At 43.6% G+C, this 20,240-nt stretch overlaps 1 protein-coding gene across 1 annotated transcript in view; it reads right to left on the bottom strand.

The window, feature by feature from the left end:
* ABTB2 (ankyrin repeat and BTB domain containing 2) overlaps positions 1–20,240 on the bottom strand; it is a 161,884-nt gene that overhangs the window by 11,847 nt on the left and 129,797 nt on the right. The window contains exons 4-10 of the mRNA XM_079951059.1: positions 14,141–14,293; positions 9,265–9,430; positions 8,538–8,627; positions 7,963–8,064; positions 4,867–4,963; positions 4,094–4,229; positions 1,419–1,645 (exon numbers count right to left, since the gene is read on the bottom strand). Coding sequence (XP_079807185.1) covers positions 1,419–1,645; positions 4,094–4,229; positions 4,867–4,963; positions 7,963–8,064; positions 8,538–8,627; positions 9,265–9,430; positions 14,141–14,293 — 971 coding nt within the window. The remainder of the gene's footprint in view (positions 1–1,418; positions 1,646–4,093; positions 4,230–4,866; positions 4,964–7,962; positions 8,065–8,537; positions 8,628–9,264; positions 9,431–14,140; positions 14,294–20,240) is intronic.

The following is a 20,240-nucleotide window of genomic DNA, read 5'->3' as shown; positions in this document are numbered from 1 at the left end:
GGTATGATAGACATAGTGGGTTGTATATAAAACTAGTCCTACTCAGAGCAGACCCTCTGAAGTTAATACAGGTAAAGGTAAAGGACCCCTGACAGTTAAGTCCAGTAGTGGATGACTCTGGGGTTGCGGCGCTCATCTTGCTTTTCTGGCTGAGGGAGCTGACGTTTGTCTGCAGACAGTTTTTCCGGGTCATGTGGCCAGCATGACTAAGCCGCTTCTGGCGAAACCTTCCTGCCGGAGCGGTACCTATTTATCTACTTGCACTGTTTGGCATGCTTTCAAACTTTCAAAGGTTGGCAGGAGCAGGGACCAAGCAATGGGAGCTCACCCCATTGTGGGGATTCGAACCGCTGACCTTCTGATTGGCAAGCCCAAGAGGCTCACTGGGCCGGTCCACTGTCAACCAGACCTTGCAGGGGGCTGGACTATATTTTTTAAAAAAGAAGAACGAATTCCTATGCACCACAAATAACCCAGAGATGCATTTTAAATAAAAGCACACATTCTACTCATGTAAAAACACGCTGATTCCCGGACTGTCCGCAGGCCGGACTGAGAAGGCGACTGGGCCACATCCAGTCCACGGACCTTAGGTTGCCTACCCATGTCCTATACATTGTTTCTAAAACTGAACATTGCTACAACTAGATGTTTACAACAAACACAGTGAGTTCTTTGGCATGGATCAAATTAGGAACAGATGTGAAACGATTTAAAAAATCTTGGATATCTGTATTTATTTATTTGCTCTGCTTTTAGAATGTGCAAACAAATGTTAAAAGTTGAGAAATCACAGAGTAACATTCTGTTACTTTGCAATTCTCATGTGTTACTCCAACAGTAAGGAGGGCCCTCTTTCTACTTCAGAAACACTATAATTAATAAATAAAATATGGATAAACACAGAAATGCAAATATTTCCTCTCTCCACTACTTCTGTTGTCTTGCCTTTTAGAATGTAAGCTTACAGGCAGGTGCTGACTTATTAAAGTTTTATGTAATGTATTCTAGAAACATATTTAGAGGAATTCAACGCTGCACTCTTCTGATCGTTCCAGTGGTGCAAGCATTTGGCTTGCCAGATAGAGCAATCCCTCACATACTGTTTTACCCTACCCCTCAGATCCAATTTCGGGAGTGCAGGGGCATACAGGGGAGGACAAGAAGGGGGCACCCCACCCATAAACAGAGGTCCTTGTTCAGGGCTTCTGCTGATGAGACTCAGTGGTTGGATCTCGCCCACTATATAAGATGTACTAAAACACCTCTTTTAAACAAACAAACAAACAAACAAACAAACAAACAAACAAACAAACAAACAAATAAAGTTTATAGACAGAGTGGGAATGCTCCCATATCTTAAAATCACAGGCCTTGTTATTCTTGAAGCAATGTGTCCGGAAATGAGCTCCGCTTACCAAGCGTTCTGAGCTCCATTGTGATGTCGACGTAGCCATGCTCAGCACTGTAGTACATGGCCTCTTGCAAAGCCTTCATCCTGGCTTTGCATAGCTTAACCTGGCCCTCGTTGGAGCTTCCTTGGCTGGAGGTGTCACTGTCCACGCCCTCTGCTAAAATCTCTTCCAGCGAGAGGACATCCCCCTTGGACTGCTGCGGCTGGGTCAAGAGCTTGCGCAGAACATTTCTGCAATAAAGGAAAGCAAGAGATGCTATTCGCGGTTGGGTGTGGTATCCCAACGGGCTCTCTTCAGGTGTTCAGATCCTGTGTTTGTTAAACATGGGGTGTGGAGGGTGGGGCATGAGAGGTGAGTGTGCTATAGCAATATTCCCCATTGAACCTGTGGCCCTCCACAAGTTGCAGAGTGACTGTCTAAAGAAGAGAGCTTCCTGTACCCATGGAGGCTTCACACAGATCTTGAAAACCCCATTACAGTGGTACCTCAGGTTAAGAACTTAATTCGTTCCAGAGGTCTTAAAAGGGAGCAGGCTTTGTGAGTCACAGATTCTGCGTATTTCCTGTTCATAGGAAGTATATATTTTGTCTATTGCTTTCGTTTCTCTCTCTGTGCCTGAGACATCGAAGCAGGCAGACATGTTTTCTCTTTGTTCTGACCAACGCTGAATAAAGTTATAAATAATACTCTCCTGAGTGCATCTTTCATTGTGCGAACTCTGCTGATAGAGCATGCATGAACTCCGGAATGTGGAAAGCTATTTCCGAGGCTTCGTGTCGCTAATTGATCTATCTACGGGAGATCGATGGACGTCTGGAGGCGACGTGGAGGCAGTGATGGCCTTTGTCTCCCTGGCAGTATCCCAACAGTTCTTAACCTGAAACTGTTCTTAACCTGAGGTACCACTTAAGCTAATGGGGCCTGCTACTGCTGTTGCGCCGCTGCCACACAATTTCTGTTCTCATCCTGAAGCAAAGTTCTTAACCTGAGGTACTGTTTCTGGGTTAGTGGAGTCTGTAACGTGAAGCGTCTGTAACCTGAGGTACCACTGTATTCTAAAACACACAAGAATGTACTCCAAGGGTACTGAAGTCTCCCCACTTCAGAAGATTGCCTTCCTGCTTGTGGAAGGTGATCCCAATGGCAACTGGAGTGGCAGTGGCAGAGCTAGCATGCTCATTGCCCCCTCACCTCTTTACTTAACATGTACAGGTATTGCCTGAAGAGGGCTAAAGTATAAGCTCATTCCAGGCTATGCAAGAAGTTTGGGTTAATAGACCCTTATCTCCACAGATATGCTTTAAAGATGGCAAAGTGCCTTTTCGTATCAGCAGGATAAATATAAAAGCAGAATTCAACATTAAATCCTTTCAGTGCTTGCATACTTATTGTTTTGTCCATAGGCTATCTGTGTTTCCCACCCACCTACCCCAATTTGTATCCCCTTCTTCCTCCAAAGATCAAGAGAAGCATACATGGGTTCATCTTCCTTTACCATCATAACAATCTACAGCCACCCCATGAGCTTCATAGCTCAGCAGGTCCACATTCCATTGCACCACACAAATTTACACAACAGCCACACCAACTGTTAGTGGTTGATCCAAATTACTGCTTGCCGCTGTTCTCTCTGCGCACAAGCTGGGCACATGACGTTTTCTGTATGACTACAGAGGGCACAAATTTATCTCTCATGTATGCTCTCTTTGTGCATTTTTTCCAGAAAGAAGCAACAGATAGGGAAATTTTCTGCTGCTTTTCCCTAGTGAAGAAGTAATTGATACTCCGTAGTTCAGGTACCCATGATTTTAGCATAGGTGTGATTGGGGGAGTGAAGTCAAAAGCAAAATATAGCAGCGGAGACACGAGCTCACAATCTTCCTAACTTAGGACTTATGTCATATAAAAATGTTGTTTTCTTCTGTGTTTGTAAACTTTTTTAAAAATACTCTGTTAATGTCAATGTCAGGATGCTGTCAGCAACTCCCAGCTGTTGCCCAGGAAAGTATAAAGACAAATTAAGATTTCTTACCATCCTTTTTTATTCAGTATTTACAGTGAGAGGCTATTGAGCCCAGCCTCTTGGATAATAGCAATGTCCCGAGTGAATCTCCACCCTCCGTCTCTCCCACCTCCTCATTCGTCATCCTCGTCATCTCCTCTACGGGTGCTGCTACGTGCTCTCTGTCTCTGAGTTCTTTGCTCTCCTACTTTCAAGGCTCTCTGGGTTCTGGGAGATGGAGGGGCTGGAATACTTTCTAACAACAACATGTCAGCTGCGTGTTGTTCTGGTTCTTCCATGATTTCTCAACTTCCTCCCTCATCTGCCTCTAAGCTGCTACCTCCATCAAACCCCTGTCATAAATCTATACTGTCTTCCTCTTCCCTGGAAGGGTCGGGATGGGGAGGCGGTCTCCACCGTTCCTCCTCTGCCCAGTCCCTGACAGTCAATGCCAGTGAAGTTCATCCTTATTATGCCTATATTGAAGAGGGCAGAGCAGTGGCTAAGAGAGTGTGGGTTATGCCAGCCCTGCAAAATGCCCCTGGTCTTGTTATACCCATATTGCTGGAGGAAGAGGGGAGATAGTGTACAACCACCTTGAAGTACATTCCATTGCTGTTAACTTGGCATTTTAAGCATCATTGTCTGCAGATGAGTGCCTGTCTATGAGGTTTACCTGTGTCCATGTGCAGCGGCGTGGCTAAAGCAATTCATGTCCTCGTGAAGTGATGATGACATCCCATTGGCTTCCAGCATGCTTAGAAGGGGATCTGCTCCCCGGCTCAGTAGCAAGCTGACTAGCTCATAATTGCCTAGAAAGACAAACCATTTTACCTTTATTGGCATTTTCAAAGGATATACTATACTGTATAGAAACCATCTGATTTATGTATTCATTCATAGAGAGAAAATGGGTTATAGTTTAACTGATGCACAACACACATTAAAATGCTGTACAGTAAATGACACACAGCTGAGAAACAATCCAGGTATAAAAGAACACACATATGGCCAGTTCACATATCGTGAGCAGAGAATCCTGTACGTAGGGTGGGGCACGTCCCACTGAGTGTACAAGAGAATGTGCAGTCTAGGAAACGAGTATACAACTTTGTGCATTTGTACAGCAGATACCTATGACCGTTCCCCCTGAAATAGGATGAAGAAGACCGGGCGGACATGCCTCCACTTGGGTCACACACAGCCTTGTACAAATCGCGCAACTTACACATCATCCCAGTGCCCCACTGTGCACACAGAATGCTCAGTCAGCAATTGCATGACAGCAGCTGTCAGCTTAAAAATATTGAAGGGTGCGGGAACAGATGCGTTTGGCAGTTTTGAAAACATTGCTTCTTCCCACTTTTATGTGTTTTGACACCTACTGCGCATTAAGAGAGCAAATTCCTGCTTCTGGGGAGTGAAAATGCAACGCTTGCTCAGACTTGCCTGCTGCTGAAGCCAGCTGGAGTGGGGTCTCTGCATAGTTGTCCTCTCCACTGTTCACAGCGGAGCCTTCGACGTGGGCTCCAGCATCCAGGAGCAACTGCAAATGCACAGTAGGAATAAACAACTCAAGAAACAGAGCAACAGAAAAAGTACAAGAGTAACCTCCCTCGGCAGAAATCCACTACAATCATACCTCTACTTACGTATCCCTCTGGATATGGAATCTTCAGGTTACGGCCACGGCAAACCCGGAAATGTATACTTCCGGGTTTTGCTGCACGCGCATGTGCAGAAGTGCTCAATCATGCCATGTGTGCGTGTGCAGAAGCACACCTCTATTTATGTTATTTTTGGGGTGCGAACGGACCCCCGGAACACATTAAGTTCGTATCCGGAGGATCCACTGTACTAGGCTCATAGCATCCACCTCTCTTCTTATTGGAGAATGCTGTGCGGAAAACTCCTTCAAGTTTACTTATGTTTACTGCCTTCTTGTTTACCGGCTCTAAAGGACTCAGTGTGAACGTTCTTCAATGAAACATTACAGAAATAGGAAAAAGGGAATGCTGTCATTAAAAGGAGCATTTTGATTTGTACTTCTGAATATTCCTCAAAGTTGCATGTGGCAGTTACACAACTACCACTGAATTATCCAAGCATGTGTGTCCATAGGATCTGCCCACATTGTGTTTACTCTGATATCAAGGAAATAAACAACTATCTGACTTTTAGAAGACATCTGAAGGCAGCCCTGTTTAGGGAAGTTTTTAATGTTTGATCTTTTATTGTGTTTTTAATATTCTGTTGGGAGCCACCCAGAGTGTCTGGGGAAACCAAGCCAGATGGGCAGGGTATAAATAATATTATTATTATTATTATTATTATTATTATTATTATTATTATTATCAGAATTGGTCCTAGAATTAATTCCCAAGGGTCACTGGAGACACCTGAAAAACAGAGCTTCCAAAGATTAAATGTTTACCACTGAACAACAGGGAGTGAGTAAACATTAATTGCAGTTAACAAAAACATGGCTTAGAAAGCCCAAAGCTTCATTTCTTCTGAAAGGTTCTGTTGACAGGATTCTCAGCAGTGTCTCTGGGGCAAAACACGCTTATTATCATTGCATGTGTAAATTGAGTGTGCCCGGCCTTTGCAATACTAAAGAGTGCACTGGCAATGTTCCAAGTCTTTGAAGGCAAAATCTCATTTGCATGGACATTTGCATTTATGTTTAATTCGAAATTGAATGAACTCTGTCCACAATTGCTTGCTAACTTATGTGAACAGAAATAGCAGAAACAGGAAAATCTCTACCCATGACTGACTACTTGCTGTTGTTCATTTTAAATTCCTATTGACATTAAAGGGAGAAGATAATAGTATTTCAAGAGCCCATAATACATCACTGGACCCAAATTCTACGAAGCCTTTGACCACAACACAGACAATATAAGCAGAAAGAGGACTTGCACAAGGCAGCAGCTGACATGTTTGGGAGTGTAAGGAATGACCAACACTGGGTTTTCCAATGACGTATTAAAGAAACATTTCAAACATGTTGCTTTGCAACTTCTGGATATATTGTTATATTTCATTAATCTAATTTTTAATATGTAGACACATCCTAGCTACCAAATATACTTATCAAGATATCTGTTCATATTGCCTCCTCATTATCTTGGAAGAAGAAATTAAACAAATAAAAGCTAGTTATAAATGGAGCATCATTCCTTATTCAGTGTGGAGGCACTCTTACCTGGAAGTAAGCCCCACTGAAGTCAGTGGGACCTACTTCTGGGTAGACATGTATGGAATTGTGCGGTAAATTGAAATTCTACATACACTTCCAACTAGACCCACTTAGGATCATACTGCAGGCATTCTTTTCATTACTTGGGAAGAGGGAGGAAACTTTTAGACTTATCTTCTCCATGTAAAGGTCAATTCTGCTAGAACTACTGGAAGAGCCTGGAGAAGCACAACCAGTGCGATGCCACCATTTTATAAATGCACAAATGATTTTACATATATTCTTCCCATATCCTGATATAATTAATAACTGCAAGAGGATCTGGATTTCCAGATGTCTCTATTGTCCTGCCGTAACTAAGCATGTGATCAATCCTGATCTTAAAACAATCATATTGTGGACAGATCCCTTGGAAATATATCATTTTTTTGATCAATGATGGTACCTTTGCAACTGGTCCATGAAAACTTTAAAAACATTCAGATAAACAAGTAATGAGGAGCAAAACATTGCATGAACAAATGTTATGCCATATTTATACTACAGACATAGCATATCAGCACTGCAAACTTGCTGAATTTTCCTTCCTTCTGGAAAGCTGGGAAGTAATGCAAAACTGATATAAGTTTATTAGTTTTGTATATTTGTTGGAGATGCCAAAGATCATGTGTTGAGCTGAAAAATCAAGTCAACTTATAATACTTTAGATCTGTCTGCAGATCCAGTCCTAATTGCTGTTGGGCTATGTGAAAGATTTAATATACTGGAAAGATAAAGAAATTGTAATCTATTTTTAAACAGAGAGACATATGATAATCTGTCATAACTGGGGAAAAGTAAGAAGTTCTACCTTGGATGAATGGATTTTGAGGTTTGGGGAGTTAATGAATGTAGTAAAATTGACTAATATCCTGAGGGTGAGGGAAGGTCTTCAAATCAATAACTTGGTTATTGAAAAATGGAGTGTGTTCGTAATGTAATACAACGCAAGGAAATATTCGACCACATACACTATTAAGTATATTATAAATGTAATATATAGACAAAATATAATGATCACATGAAGTCTTTTTAGGAGTAAGTTTATTATATGTTGTTATTTGTGTGATGACCTGGTACTGCTGTAATTTTAAAAAAACCACTATGTTCTATCCTGTTTGTGTTATTATAATAATAATAATAATAATAATAATAATAATAATAATAATAATAATATTTACAGGATAGATATGTGTTCCAAAAGCAACAAAAGCAACTAGTTTCTGAACTTGGATGCCCTGCATCTCCATTTTGTTTCTTGTTATTTCAAACTGCAGATTGACAACTTGTCTTTTGCTCACCTGAACTACAGAGATATGTCCATGTAACACAGCAAAGGTGAGTGCAGTCCAGTGCCGGCTATCAGGATGAACTGATGGGTATCGGGAGGAACTACCAGGGACCTAGGAAAAATTGAAAGAATGTTTAGCCACTGCCATCTTTCTTCTCCCCTTAGAAATGCCTGGGAGTGGCACTTCCCTAGTAAATTACGGCCCCTGGGAGTGACAGGCTGACACGACTCAGAAAGTACTGCCAACACCAATCAGTGTATTCAATCCCTTGGGTTTTTCTACTGCATCTACTGGTTTCCTTCAGAGGCTGCTTTTGCAGGGAGGAAACATTTACTCCCTCTATTTCCCCATTACTATGCCACTGTTAATCATGATCTCATCTGTGGCAAGCTTTGAAGGTGATTTAAGCTTTATTGCTCTGGAATCCATAACAATTATTTTTCAGAGAAGGAAATCTCTCTCTCAGAATGGCCTTCAGTACATGCAATTGTCCCCAAACAAGACACTGTTTCTGAGGGATAATAAGCAATGGTTCTTGGTCAGGCCTTAAACTGGCAGCATCCCTGGGTTCAGTCTTTACTTACTGGTATATCTAGATTTGCACCAGCATCGATCAGCATCTGGACCATGGCTTCATCACCAGCAGAACAGGCATACATGAGTGGAGTCATACCCTTTAAGGACAAAACATGTGGTCAGCAAACTTCGATTGCTACGCCCAAAAGCAATGACCATCAAAAAGCCTGTGATTCAGATTCTCACATGGAGTTTATAGGCACACTTTTGAACCTTATCTGGGAATACTAACTGCATGAGATAGAATTGCATAAGGGAGAGAGGGATGAGCATGCTAGGTCTGTTCCCCTGCCCCACTGTCATTGTCCATTCTCATCACCCCCCATGAGTTGGAGGCAAAGGTCTGCACTAGGGAGCTGGCCCTAGCTGTAGGGGAGAACTCTGCAAGAATAGGCTCCCCTCTTCACACAACCAACTGGAGTCCCTGAAATGGCAGCAAGATACAGCCATTTTGCCTTCCCTTTGTCAACATGTCCAAACACGTCCATAATGGTTGACAACCTCCAAAGAACATCCGTGGATTGAGGGGTGTGTGCCTGCTGATGTTCTTGTTGCTGCTGTGTTGCCCCATGAGAAATTTTACTTGGGTGCTGCTGCCCATGAAATTGCCTCTGTCCGCCAATCATAGGGCTACAGAGCTGGAAGAGACAGTGTCTGAGCTATCTCAGTAAGTGCTTTGTATACTGATCTGCCTAATTAATTTTAGATACACCCACACCCCGTCCTTCTACATACCTGATCATCCATTGTATTGACCCCTTCCGGACCCAATGCTTCTATAGCTTGGTTGATCAAGTCAGTCCTTCCACAGTTCAGCATTCGAAACCCCAAATCCTGCTGGAATTTTTCAGTGGCGGCCTTTGCATCCATTCTCCGGAAGGAACTGAAGCAGCATTCAGGCCTGTGGGGGACACATAGCCAGAAAATATAGCTGCAATTTTAAGCAGTGCATTACTGGTATTAAAGAGGGCTGTATTAGTAATATTAAAGGGGGTTGTGTTATTACCATTATGATTATTTATAGTCCTGAATTTCAGCAGGCCTTGGTTTGACTCAGCTCGGGGAAGATCAATAGAGGTGGTTGGCATCCTCTTTTCCCCTTTTGAGCACCACATTGCCTCGGGAGTAATCTGTCCACTATTGCCCCTGCATTCTGAAATGCCCTTCCCTCTGCCATATGTGAAACATCACCTGTCAGTTGCTTAAGATATCTTGTAAAGACTAATCCTTTTGCCCAGACCTTCCCTGACCACAGAGCTGCAGCCCGTTACTACAAGATGTCTGTACTTATTTCTGTTTGTATTATAATCTTTACACCCACACCCACACACCCCACACCAGAAACCCAATTATTTGTTTGCAGATAGCTGAGGAAAAATATTTTCGCACAACCAGCAAAAATCTTTTTAAGATACAATTCATCTTCTTATCAAATAAAAAACTACCCCTTCTAATAAAATCAAGCATGGCCTTATTACCTAATGAAAATCAGAGTTGTCTCATTCCTGTACTATATGGAACAGTACTCAACTACCCCATCCCATCTCCTTGAATTTTAGGACTTTACCCCTGCTCCCCCTATGCATTTCCCACATCTTCCCCACAGCAGCTCCAGAGGGTTGTGGGAACCCCTAGAACATATTTAGAAGAGGTGTGGAGAAGGTGAGGAGGGTGGGGGGAATGTGGTGTTGTGCAAGCAGAAATCCTTGTGCTGGTCTGAACTTTCACAGAGGGCCACATTGGCAACGACCTATGGTCTACACCATGGGTGTCAAACACAAGGTCCGCGGGCCAAATCCAGCCCGCCAGACCTCGTCATGTGTCCCGTGTAGCTGCCGCCGGCCACCAGCCTTCACCTTTTATTCTCGCTTTTTTTTTTTTGGGACTTACTGGTAGGCGGTAAGTACTCGCTTGAATGTGGGGCGGAGCTTTATTCATCTTAGCCAACCAGAAGCGCGACCCGACGAGTCCTTCTGACCAATAGAGCGCAGTGGCGAAGGCATGCGCAGAAGAAGAAAAAGCTTACCTAGAGTGGACCGACGTGAGCAGCTGTGGCGGCCAATGGGATTGAAGGCTGGGCGAGACCATGAAGTGAGTGGGGGGGAGGGGAGACCTGGGAAATACCACTAGGGCAACAGGGAGGGGGAGTGTTATTGGGGACAGATATAGAGTAAGTGGGCATTATTAAAAAGAGGGCCTATTGTGGGGGGGGGCATTGAGTGGGCGGGGGGGGGCAAATACTTGGAGGTGTTTGGAAATCATTGCCTGGGTTAAAGGGGGGGGGCATTTGCTGTGGTCATTGACATGACCAATTCCACACTCTCTGGGTGCAATATTTGGGGGGGGGCAGTATTTTTTTTGGGGGGTGTTCAAAAGCAAGCCTTTTCCACCAGCCAGAGAAACGTGCACCCCCATATCTTTGCATGCAGCCCCCCCATGCATTTATTCCATAACTCTGCCCAGGATTTTAGGGACTGCCAAGACAGACCACCAGGTCCATCTACCTCAATATTCCCAACACTGACTGGCAGCAGTGGCTCTCCAGGGTTTAAGCCAGGGGGCAGTCCCAACCCCACCTGGAGATGCTGCCTGCAGGGACTGAACCTGGGACACCGCCTGCATGCGAAGCGTGTGCTGCCCCCCTGAGCTGTGGCCCATTAATAACAATAATTATTATTATTTATTATTTATACCCCGCCCATCTGGCTGGGTTTCCCCAGTCACTCTGGGTGGCTTCCAACAAAACACTAAAATACAATAACCTATTAAACATTAAAAGATTCCCTAAACAGGGCTGCCTGTTTTCCCCTGCCTGTTTTCCCCTTAAAATGAGCTAAGATTCCCTTAAAACAAGCCAAGATTCCAGTCCTCATGATTCTTTGGAGAAACATATGATTAGATAGGAGCTGGTCTGTAGCAACTTCAATCCTAAAAAAAGCTCAGCAACTTTGGGGTAAATCGTAAAAAAAAAAAGCTGAACAACTTCAATTCGAAAATTTGAATTGGTCGGCCCTCATGCATGTTCACTTCATCAAATCTGGCCCTCTTTGAAAAAAGTTTGGGCACCCCTGGTCTACACTTTAGGTAGGTGGGAATCACATTTCTGAATGCTCCCCCATATGAAAGCTCCATACTCTTAGAAAACTGGCAGTAGTGAGCAAGCTTACCTATAACGTCTCGTTCCAGAATGCTAGTTTTGTACTTGCAAGTTTTTTTTTACATGGTGAAGCAATAAAAAATGGCACTAACCATTTGCGGCCCAAAGATTTACAATGTAGTCTATAGCATGCTACTGCCCTTTTTAGACTAGATCTAACACACTGGACCATGTGACAGTTCCCTTGAATGCATGGCCAGCACATTCATTGGATGCAGTCTTCTGTGGAGGCAAACTGGGCCCGCTAAACTGAAATTAACGAGTAAGGTCGCACGGTAAGGATCTTTATGAAGCCATCTGAGTTGTCATTTATATATTTTCTTCTATTTTTACCCCACCTTTTTTCCATCATAGAATCCACAGCAGCACACATGCCGTTCTCCAGCAGTCTCCCAGCCATACACCGACCAGACTAGGAGCTGCTTAGTTTCAGCAAGTTGACAGCCACATCAACATGCTTGTTCTATTATTTGTTGCAAGTTTCCTGCTTTTATTTTATTTTTTACTACCTTATAGGATGTTTGTGAAGATGCATTAAGGTCTACTGCTGGGCAGAAGGGCTTTAGAAATCTTGCTGTGTGATATTTTATTCTATTTTTAGTTTCAACTTCCTATTAAAGAATTTGTTCCATAAAATATAACACTCTATTAAATTCACAATGTCTCTCTCTTTCTGAGATTAACGTTAGCTTGACTAAGAAGAAAGAAATCTTGCAGTGACTTTTGAGCAATTCATTCATCTGACTACCTAAGGGAAATGCTAATATTTTCCCCAGTGCATTTCATCTAACTATCTTAATGCTCACTAAAAAAAGCACGATTAATCTTTGCAGTACCTTTCTTCTCATAATGAATACTAAACCTTTTACGAGATTTACAAATGGTCACACTGGAGGATGTTTGATGACTCGTCCAAAGCCAAGCAGGGACTCAGCAGCAGCATCCAATAGAAGGTTGTGAGATAAATAAAACCCTTCCTTCGTGCATAATATGTATTTATAATCGGCAGCAAACACTGCGCTGAGCAGCAATAAATAGTGGAATTAATCTCACCATCAAAATCATTGTATAGAAATATTTACATTTCTATACAATCTAAATATTTTTCGTATTTAAAGACAATTGTGGCAGTTGTGTGATGCCAGGACCACTGCCAGCGCCTGCAAAACTGCCAGAGTGTAAATAGTGTCTGAAACACAGATGGCTGTTTACTATGAGTTTATCTACAGTCTGCAAGGGGAAGAGTGGGGAACCATGTTCAGGCTGAGGGCTGCATCCCCTTCTGGGCAACTTCCTGGGTGCCACATGCCAGCACTGAGCAGGGCAAGGGGCAAAGGTGGACAGAGCAACAACTGTGGATTTTAATCATCATCATCATCATCATCATCATCATCATCATCATCATTATTTATACCCCACCCATCCGGCTGGGTTTCCTTTGTGCAGCAGGCTGCTCTCCCCATACACCTGCACAACCCTTTTTAGTCTTCATTCAGGCAAGTAAGAAGCACCTTTAGAGTTCAAAGACACATTCCAGGCAGGCAAAAACACTCCAGGATGGTGCAGAGCAGGGCAGGAAGAGGGCTGTGGCCTGGGAATGTGGCTGCAGAGGCTGAGAAGAGATCCAAGGACCAGATATTTCCATTTATATGAAGCGCACGCACTGGGACACCAGGGCCTATTTTAAGTTCCCAGTGTGTGCATTCTATGCCAAAGTCATGCATGTGCCAAATGCGATCATTTGCACGTGTGTGAATGCTATTTCCCTACATGGTCGTACCCCCCGCCCCCCGTGTAAGCCCATATGGTGTCGCTTACCCATCTCAATCCAGTCCATGATAGAAGTAGGTGAAAAGAGCATGAAAAGTTTTGAGCCATTGCTGTAGTTTCCAAGTTTGGGATTTTTGCTACCAATCCTTTGTGTATTCACTCAAAATAAGTGCCACTGACATGACAGGGACAGGCAAGCCCATTGGTTAAATGTCTGCCCAGTTTACACAGATCACGTGTCTGATTTCAAGCACACATGAAAAGGGGGCACCCACTTTTGATTCTATCTCAGAAAATAGTACCTCTTAGGAGGAGTAGCCAATGTGGTGATCTCCAGTTCTTGGAAGACCCCAGTTCCCACTGGCTCTGCTGGCCAGGACAGAAAATAGTTAAGAGTCCAAAAACTTTCCGAAGGGAATATGACCCTCAAAAGAAAAAGAAAAAGTTCTCTGCCCATTGTGTACGGTATTTCGCTAGTGTGAAATGACTCTTAATGGCAAAGGATGATCCTGAAGTTTAGGTACACACACACACACCCATTGCAACATTGGACAAACTTCAGTCTTCTGCATGTGTGTGTAGAAATTGTCTGAAACCTACAAGCTGCACAAGAATACCCAGTGATTAAATTTAGCAGAGTTTTTTGGATTGTTTTTGGTCAAGCAATAAAAGCACAATACTTACTTCAGCTGCCGAGGTTCACAGTCCAAGCCAGGTAAGAGTAGCCTGGCCGTTTGCCTTATATCATCGCTGTCCACTGTTAAACTCCTCCGGTGCTCAGCATATGTTATAGCAACTCGCATCCATTCCATCAGTGGGGGAAGAAGCATAAATGGCCTTCAGAGAGAAAGGGAAGTCCCATTAGACCTCATGTGATTGTTATCTGGGCCAAATATATTTCAAAGTGCCCTAGAAAGTTAGGAATCTTATTCACTTCCGAAAAATTTCTTCTTAAAACTCCACACTTAGCTTCAAACTGGAAAGTAAGCTTTCTTTGACATCAATGGGAGCTACTTTCAAGTAACATACGATTTGGGGCCTTTGCATCCAGATTGGCAGCCTGTATGTTCTGCAGGTAGGAAGAACCGCATTTGAAATAAACAGTACTCCTGTAGATACTCCAGGATTTATCTTTTAAAAAATCCACTCAGAATTGAGGTGGTTAAGAATGTGTGCTGTGAGTTCCTACTTAAAATACTGCCTGAGCCATGAACTCAATAGCTGGCCCACACAAAACTGTCCCCAACTGCAGTATTTTGTTTTCCATTGTAAGAAATCATTCACTTACATGGGGAATAGTGAAATGATGTACTCTGGGTCACCACTAAATATGATTTCTAACTCTCCAGTCACTGATGAGTGAGACTTCTTTTGTTTACCTGGCCTCTGATGGTATGTACTTATTAGTCAACTCAAGAAGGAGAGTATAGTAGAAACTTCCCCCTATTTATTATCATTATTATCACTTCTCTTACCAGAGCACTGCCTCAGAACTAGAAACACCAAGACTGATTTGTTTCGTTCCACCGAAAGAATGAAGCTGCCCTTGCTGATAGGCTTACAGATGCCAAGTGTATATTTTAAAGAAACATATTCTCAAATCCAATTCAGTATGTTTTATGCTAGAAAAATATGCTTCCCCTTTGAGCAATTGATCCGTGGGGCTAAGAGGATAGACTTCTTCCTACCCTTTAAAGTTCAGATCAGAAAGGTGGGGGGGGGGGACCACAGATGTGATAAAGGGAAAGAAAAAAGAACTGGGTATTAAGAAAAGCGGATGACATCATGAAAGGCATTTTCAGATTGATGCGTTTGGAGCGGGGAAGAAGAGCAGGAAAAACAAATCCTGTTAGAAATCATTGCAAATAATAGGATTTGCGAGTGGAGCTCCCTCTGCCAGGCTTTCAACATGTATACTTTCAACTCCGCTCATCAAAAGTCTAACATCTGTTTCCATTTTGCCACAAGCAAGGTGTGTTTTGCACAGGCAGCCCATAAAAAGCAACGTGCGCTGTTCCCTCCGTACCCATTTCCCTTCTGTGTTCAGCTATCTAGTTAACCCTCCTAATCCACAAAGGAATTTTTCCCACAGAGCATTCCCAACCATTTGTTCCATCTGTTACCTCACCAATTAAATCAAAAACAATATCTAAGTATTTATTTGTAGCTTTCGTCAAGGAGGTGGGGTGGAGTAGAGTAGGTCACCCACACACAGTGCTTGCGCAAAGTACACTGCTCAGCATGACAGCATCAGGAACCCTCTTTGTAATTTATCAGTTGGTTTAGAAACTTTTATCCTGCCTTTAATCCAACAAAGGCCTCTCAAGGTGCCTCACAAAATGACTAATGCGGCGTACAGATGTATGTAACCTGAGAGGTGAGGTTGCTGGAAAAGTGCACTCACTGCATTATATACATACAGCTTTTTCCTTAGGCTCAATCTCTGGGAAAACCAAGCAGCTCTGCCTGTTTCCAAGGAACCTAACTATAGAGGGTGGGTGCTAACTGGTTCCCCTGCCCCATTATGCCCCTGGGTCACAACTTCTTCACTCCCCCCCCCTCCTCACTTCATGGAAGCTTTTAGGTAAAGTTTATAAAACATTGATTTCTACCATTCTTTTTGGAGGAGAGAAAGGGTGGGCAAAATAGTAGAGTGATTTGGTGTTCGGTTTGCCAGCTAGGAAGTCTGTTAAAATGCTTGTAAAGATGGAGGCTGGGAGGTGTCTGTGAGCTGCAGTAGGAAAAGGGAGTGGCATACCCTGTTTTCAAGGTAGAGAAAGACAAATCTGTCAACTTTTCTCACTTTTCCAGTCTCAGGTTTATCCCATTTCCAGATGTTTGCATTTAAAAAAAAGAGTCTGTATGAAAATTCATAAACATTTTCATCTGCATTTCCTGAAATGTGCTAGTTTTTCTAAGCATTTGCCTTTCCACTAATAGTATGTGCATTTTTGTATGCTGCGCTGAAAAATTCAGAGAACTATGAATTTTGAAGGAGACCCATGTAAACTGGGTAGGTTCATATCAAAATGTGGTTAAACCAAATTAATTCTTCTTCCATCCCTGTTTCTAGGTCTGTGCATTCACAGGCTAAAGTCACATCCACTTATTATAGCAGTCCTAACAGCTCTGGAGAATTCTGGAAACTGTAGTTTGTTAAGCGTGGTAGAAAATGGAGCTCTGTGAGGGCAGCATTCTTGACAAACTACAGTTCCCAGGATTCTCCATGAATGTTAAAAGTGGTATAAGAGTGCTGTAAATGTATGATGGGGATGTGACCAAGAGTCCTATAAAACAGGTTGAAAGTGTTGACAGGAGTCAGTGAGCTACTTTCAAATAAAGACAGACAAAGTGCTTTTGATTACAGGGCATTTAGCCATTCTACACCAGGCACAGAGGTGACCTTCCAGCGAGCAGAAACCAATTCTTTGGGCACTGAAACATGGTGTTTCCCTCACAAAAATGACATCAGAACTGTGACAGCTCAGCTCGTATGTTTATCTTCCTGCTTGCCACATATATATTATCACAGACACAAAAAGAAATACAATCTCAGGCAGCCCATTCAGAGTGATCTTGCCCCTGCTTGTTTAATGCTAGAGTGTCAAACTAAGAGGCAGGAAGCTGACTTGCAGATTTCTCTTTGGACCAAACAACGTGTAACTGGATCTCCCAATGGGCTTTAAAAACTTATTCATTCATTCCTGAAATGTATAACGTGCCCTTCAATAGCCACTTGGCAGTCCCAAGGGCAGTTTACAAAAGAAGAAAAATTGTGGAGATTACAAAATATAAAAAAGAAGAGCGTGTGTCAAGGTAAAACTCTAAATTCTTAAAAACCCACATTAGCTTAAAAGAAAGAAAACAGAGAAAAGTTAGCGCTATCAAAAAAGCCTTGCAATTTTTTTTAAAGGACTTGAACTGATAGTAAAGTGAGTGTCAGGCAAGCCTGTCAAAGAAGGGCCATCTGCAGATGGGGTGCCACCGTGGAAAAGGCTCTGTTCCTGGCTGCCACTCAACCAGGGATTTGGAGAATGGTCTTAGGTGTAGATTGGGTTAAGTGACAGGAGAGGAGATGAACCAGCAGCCACTTGGCTTCTATGACGCAGAGGGCTACAAAGGCAAGCACCAGCACTTGGAACGGAGCCCAGTTTAGTTGTTTTAAAACAGCTGCAGAAATAGGCAACAGGGAAGAGGGTAGTGATGTTTTACTCTTCCCCACTGTGCTATTTTCCTGATCAAAATAATTGCCTACACCTTCATTTTAAAAAAGAAGGCAAGTGACTGTTTTGTACCTGTCTTATTGCCCCACCCCAGCAAGGCTATTAGCAATGTGTGTGTGGTGCATTTTAACAGGGAAATGAACAGACAAGAAAGGATGAAAAGCCCCATTTCCCCCAGTCTTCCTGTCTCAATACATGTCTCCCCATTCCAAAGGATGCTTTTAAGCTTTACAAAAGATGCTGAGGTACCTGATCAAACATAGCCCTCAATTGCTGCATGCAGTAAGAATATGAGGTAGCCTTTTATAGAACTGAAACAGAGCATGTTCTGTGTGAAAATATCCAAGGTGAAATACTCTCCTAATGCTGATTTAGCATACACATAACCGTCACTGGCAGAGGCAGTCAAGGATCAATGTCAACTCATGTCCTGTGAACGGGCTCTTCTTTTTTTATTTAGATGAAAATGGCATACTCTAGTGGCTCAGAACCTGTCAGATTTTAAAAGAACTGACCCATAACTCATTCTTTGTCATGCTTCTCGAAATGGAAATGACTCCTAAGTCAATTGATTACTGGTATGAGGAAGCAGTGAACCTGACCACAAACTGCTCAGTCATTTGGGGAAGAGTGGGAAGGCTACTGAGTGCCGACACCAGAAGTAACACTTACAGAGTGGAAATTCAATGCTGTAAAAGCTGACAGAGGCCAGAATTACAAACAGCAGCTGACATGTCGGAGCAGAATCTGAATGGAAAGCATTCGAGGGGTGAGACTACCGAATGGCATGGAGGAAATCTCACTGCTCTGTGAAAAGGTTTGCTCCCCTTCTGTCCAAGAGAGTAAATGGAGAATGGCCATGTTCACACATCACAGTAAGTCATAAATAAAGGTGTTGCTTTTGGTAAACGAAGCCCTCAGCAGCCAGGGACCAATTTACCTGCAGGATCACCTTACCCCATAGGTGCCCACCCTACTGCTTGGCTCTGCAGTTCTGGCATTGTTACAGGTGCCACATAATACCCCCTCTGTAAGAAGTAGTTATTTTCATGTGGAAGCACCTGTACTTTGTTCCTGGCTTGCCAACTGTGGTTTAAAGAAAACAAATGACGATCCCCACTTCAGATGTACCACAAAGCTAGGAATTGTGGCTTGTATCTTCCCAGTGCAAGTCGGGAGAAGCAAAGTGAGTGAGCACAGAAGGCTCATGCACAGTAAACCATGATGACAGTAAACTGTACTGGCAGGTAAACCATGGACAACAAGATTGTAAGAGCAGAAGCAACTCCCCACTTTAGCTTTTAGTAATAATAATAATAAATAATAAATTTTATTTATATCCCGCCCTCCCCAGCCGAAGCCGGGCTCAGGGCGGCTAACAACACTAAAACAGTACAACATTATAAAACATTATAAAAATTAATTAAAATCAAAATTGATGGCAACCATAAACTAAAGTTTTGTAAAGATTGCCAAAGGAGGGAGTCAGGCTGCGCCCTGACCAAAGGCCAGGTGGAACAGCTCTGTCTTGCAGGCCCTGCGGAAGGATGTCAAGTCCTGCAGGGCCCTTGTCTCTTGTGGCAGAGTGTTCCACCAGGTTGGAGCCGCAGCCGAAAAAGCCCTGGCTCTAGTTGAGGCCAGCCTAACCTCTCTGTGGCCTGGGACCTTCAAGGTGTTTTTATTTGAAGACCGTAAGTTCCTCTGTGGGGCATACCAGGAGAGGCAGTCCCGTAGGTACGAGGGCCCTAGGCCGTATAGGGCTTTGAAGGTTAAAACCAGCACCTTAAACCTGATCCTGTACTCCACCGGGAGCCAGTGCAGCTGGTATAGCACCGGATGAATGTGATCTCTAAGCGAAGACCCCGTAAGGAGTCTCACTGCGGCATTCTGCACCCGCTGGAGTTTCTGGGTCAGTCTCAAGGGCAGCCCCACGTAGAGCGAGTTACAATAATCCAGTCTGGAGGTGACCGTCGCGTGGATCACAGTGGCTAGGTCAGGGCGAGAGAGGTAAGGAGCCAACTGCTTAGCTTGGCGGAGATGAAAAAATGCCGCCTTTGTTATAGCTGCAATCTGCGCCTCCATGGAGAGGGAGGTATCGAAGATTACACCCAAACTCTTCACGAACGGTGCTGGCACTAATTGCACCCCCGCAAGAGATGGGAGTTGCCCCCTCAGTCCCATGTTGTCCCGTCCCAGCCAGAGGACCTCTGTCTTCGAAGGATTTAACTTCAACCGGCTCCCACGTAACCATCCAGCTACAGCCTCCAAGCATCTGATCAGTGTGTCTGGGGCCGAGTCCGGGTGGCCGTCCATCAACAGATAGAGTTGGGTGTCATCAGCATACTGATGGCAGCCCAGCCCAAAACTCCGGACAAGCTGGGCGAGGGGGCGCATAAAGATGTTAAAAAGCATCGGGGAGAGTATTGCACCCTGGAGCACACCACACACCAAGGAGTGGCGGGATGACAATTCCCCCCCAAGCGCCACCCTCTGTCCCCGACCAGAGAGAAACGAGCGCAGCCATTGAAGGACTGTGCCCTGGATCCCCACATCGGCAAGGA

The sequence above is a fragment of the Podarcis cretensis genome (assembly GCF_951804945.1).
Source record: "Podarcis cretensis genome assembly, chromosome: 1".
Taxonomy (NCBI): Eukaryota; Metazoa; Chordata; class Lepidosauria; order Squamata; family Lacertidae; genus Podarcis; species Podarcis cretensis.
This window is presented reverse-complemented; position numbering and strand designations above follow the sequence as displayed.